Source organism: Propithecus coquereli, unplaced genomic scaffold, assembly GCF_000956105.1.
Source record: "Propithecus coquereli isolate 6110/MARCELLA unplaced genomic scaffold, Pcoq_1.0 Scaffold58, whole genome shotgun sequence".
NCBI classification, from domain to species: Eukaryota; Metazoa; Chordata; class Mammalia; order Primates; family Indriidae; genus Propithecus; species Propithecus coquereli.
In genome coordinates this window covers 4,892,195-4,893,891 of record NW_012151729.1, presented here as the reverse complement: position 1 = coordinate 4,893,891, position 1,697 = coordinate 4,892,195, and the positions used below count along the sequence as shown (strand labels likewise).

Here is a 1,697-nt window from a genome sequence, read left to right as displayed (position 1 = left end):
TAAATATATATATTTATTTCTTAGTTTAGCATGTTTTTTGTCTTCTTTCTCAGCCTCCTAAAGAAAAAACACAGCTCTGCAATATTCTGGGTTCTTCCGGGACGGCACCTCTTCTAGGCCTGCCTACGGACTCTCCCCACCTCTGATCTTTCATAGCTTTTATAAGCTGTAGTGTGCACCCCAACATGGAAATATGTTTTCTAGTGGTCTGTCAGCCTTCTTCTGCATCTTGATCATGATAACCCTCAGGAGGATGATAAATATTTCCCGGTCTGCTACACTGCCGGGACAATTCTGCATTCGTGATGGAAGCTCCATGAATACTTACTGATTTACCGCTACCTGTTACCACTTTTCTTTTCACTTTTTACTCTGCGTTACTTATTCCTCACCATAGGAAATATTCAGGAAGGGTAGAAAAACTGCTCTGAGAAAATATTTTCTTCATTTTCCAGGAAACCTGCAGTGAATTCCGGGACCAAGTGAGAAATGGGATGCTTGTCTGCACCAAGGAGAGTGATCCTGTCCTTGGCCCAGATGGTAAAATGCATGGAAACAAGTGTGCCATGTGTGCAAGCGTGTTGTGAGTATCCTTCCCCATCTCTCCCACTGAATTTCTTCATCATCGATCACCCCCAAGTTTTGGATTTTTTCTACATATGTAGAATATATGCCGTAGGTTGTGTGCTAGTGTAGGGGTGAGGGGAAACTTGCCCTTTCCCCTGAAAGTTAGCTGAAAGATCAGCTCATAGTTAAGGCAGATTAATAAGAGAAATATTTATTTACCAATACCATATGCATGGGAGAAATCACAGAGTGATTATCCCATATCCCAATAAAGCTGAGATATTTTTATACATGGCTTTTAGAGGGGAGGGGGGAAAATGAGGAGTATAGGGGTTGTTAGGGATGATGAATGGGTGCGGAAACAGATTGATTTGTAAATTGACCTGAGAGACAGGTATAATGTTTTAAATGATTTGAGTTAGGTCTGGTTGTATTCTTGACCTTCTTTTCTGTAATGTATTGAGATAACAGGGAGAAGAAGGGAAGTCAGTTGTCCCTTTGCTGTTTTGATCAGGTCAGTCTGGTTTATGCAGATAGAGGGAAAGCCCCCTCCAGTGCCTTGGTGATCTCGAAGGTCCTGTGATTCAAAATATTCTTTATACCAAGGAGTCATATTTTGGGGTGGAATTTCCTGAGCTCCTTCACTGGAAAATTTTAAAAGCAGATGGACAAGACTAAATAAAGTAATATTGAATTATATAGTGACAATGTTATTTTATATTCAATTATCCTTCTAGCTTCTAATTAAGTTAAGGGGAAAGACTCAATTTAGGGCTAATATGTTTTTAACACTTGGTAATCTTTATTCATAAAAAAGAGAGAGCAGAATTTTCATGATCTGAATTGGGTGATCTCTTGGATCTTTCTCCCATTCTTGACATTTTATGATGCTTTGAATATATTCAGACATGGGTTAAGTAAAAGGCAGTTGAACAGAGGTTTGTGTGACCAGTATATAAAGACTGTTAAAATAACTTGAACAAAAATGGAATAGAGAGGATTGTATTTCTCCTTTCAGGGATGTTACTGTATGTAGATGAAATGCATACTTTGGTAAGTGGCTTAGTGTAGAGTGAGACCCCTCAGAAGCAGGATCATATAATACCTGTTTACTGAAAGGTTTTCTTGTT

General features: G+C 38.9%; 1 protein-coding gene across 1 annotated transcript in view; it reads left to right on the top strand.

The window, feature by feature from the left end:
* The window catches only part of SPINK5 (serine peptidase inhibitor, Kazal type 5), a 97,788-nt gene that overhangs the window by 51,684 nt on the left and 44,407 nt on the right, over positions 1 to 1,697 (top strand). The window contains exons 12-13 of the mRNA XM_012658235.1: positions 398 to 413; positions 456 to 583. Coding sequence (XP_012513689.1) covers positions 398 to 413; positions 456 to 583 — 144 coding nt within the window. The remainder of the gene's footprint in view (positions 1 to 397; positions 414 to 455; positions 584 to 1,697) is intronic.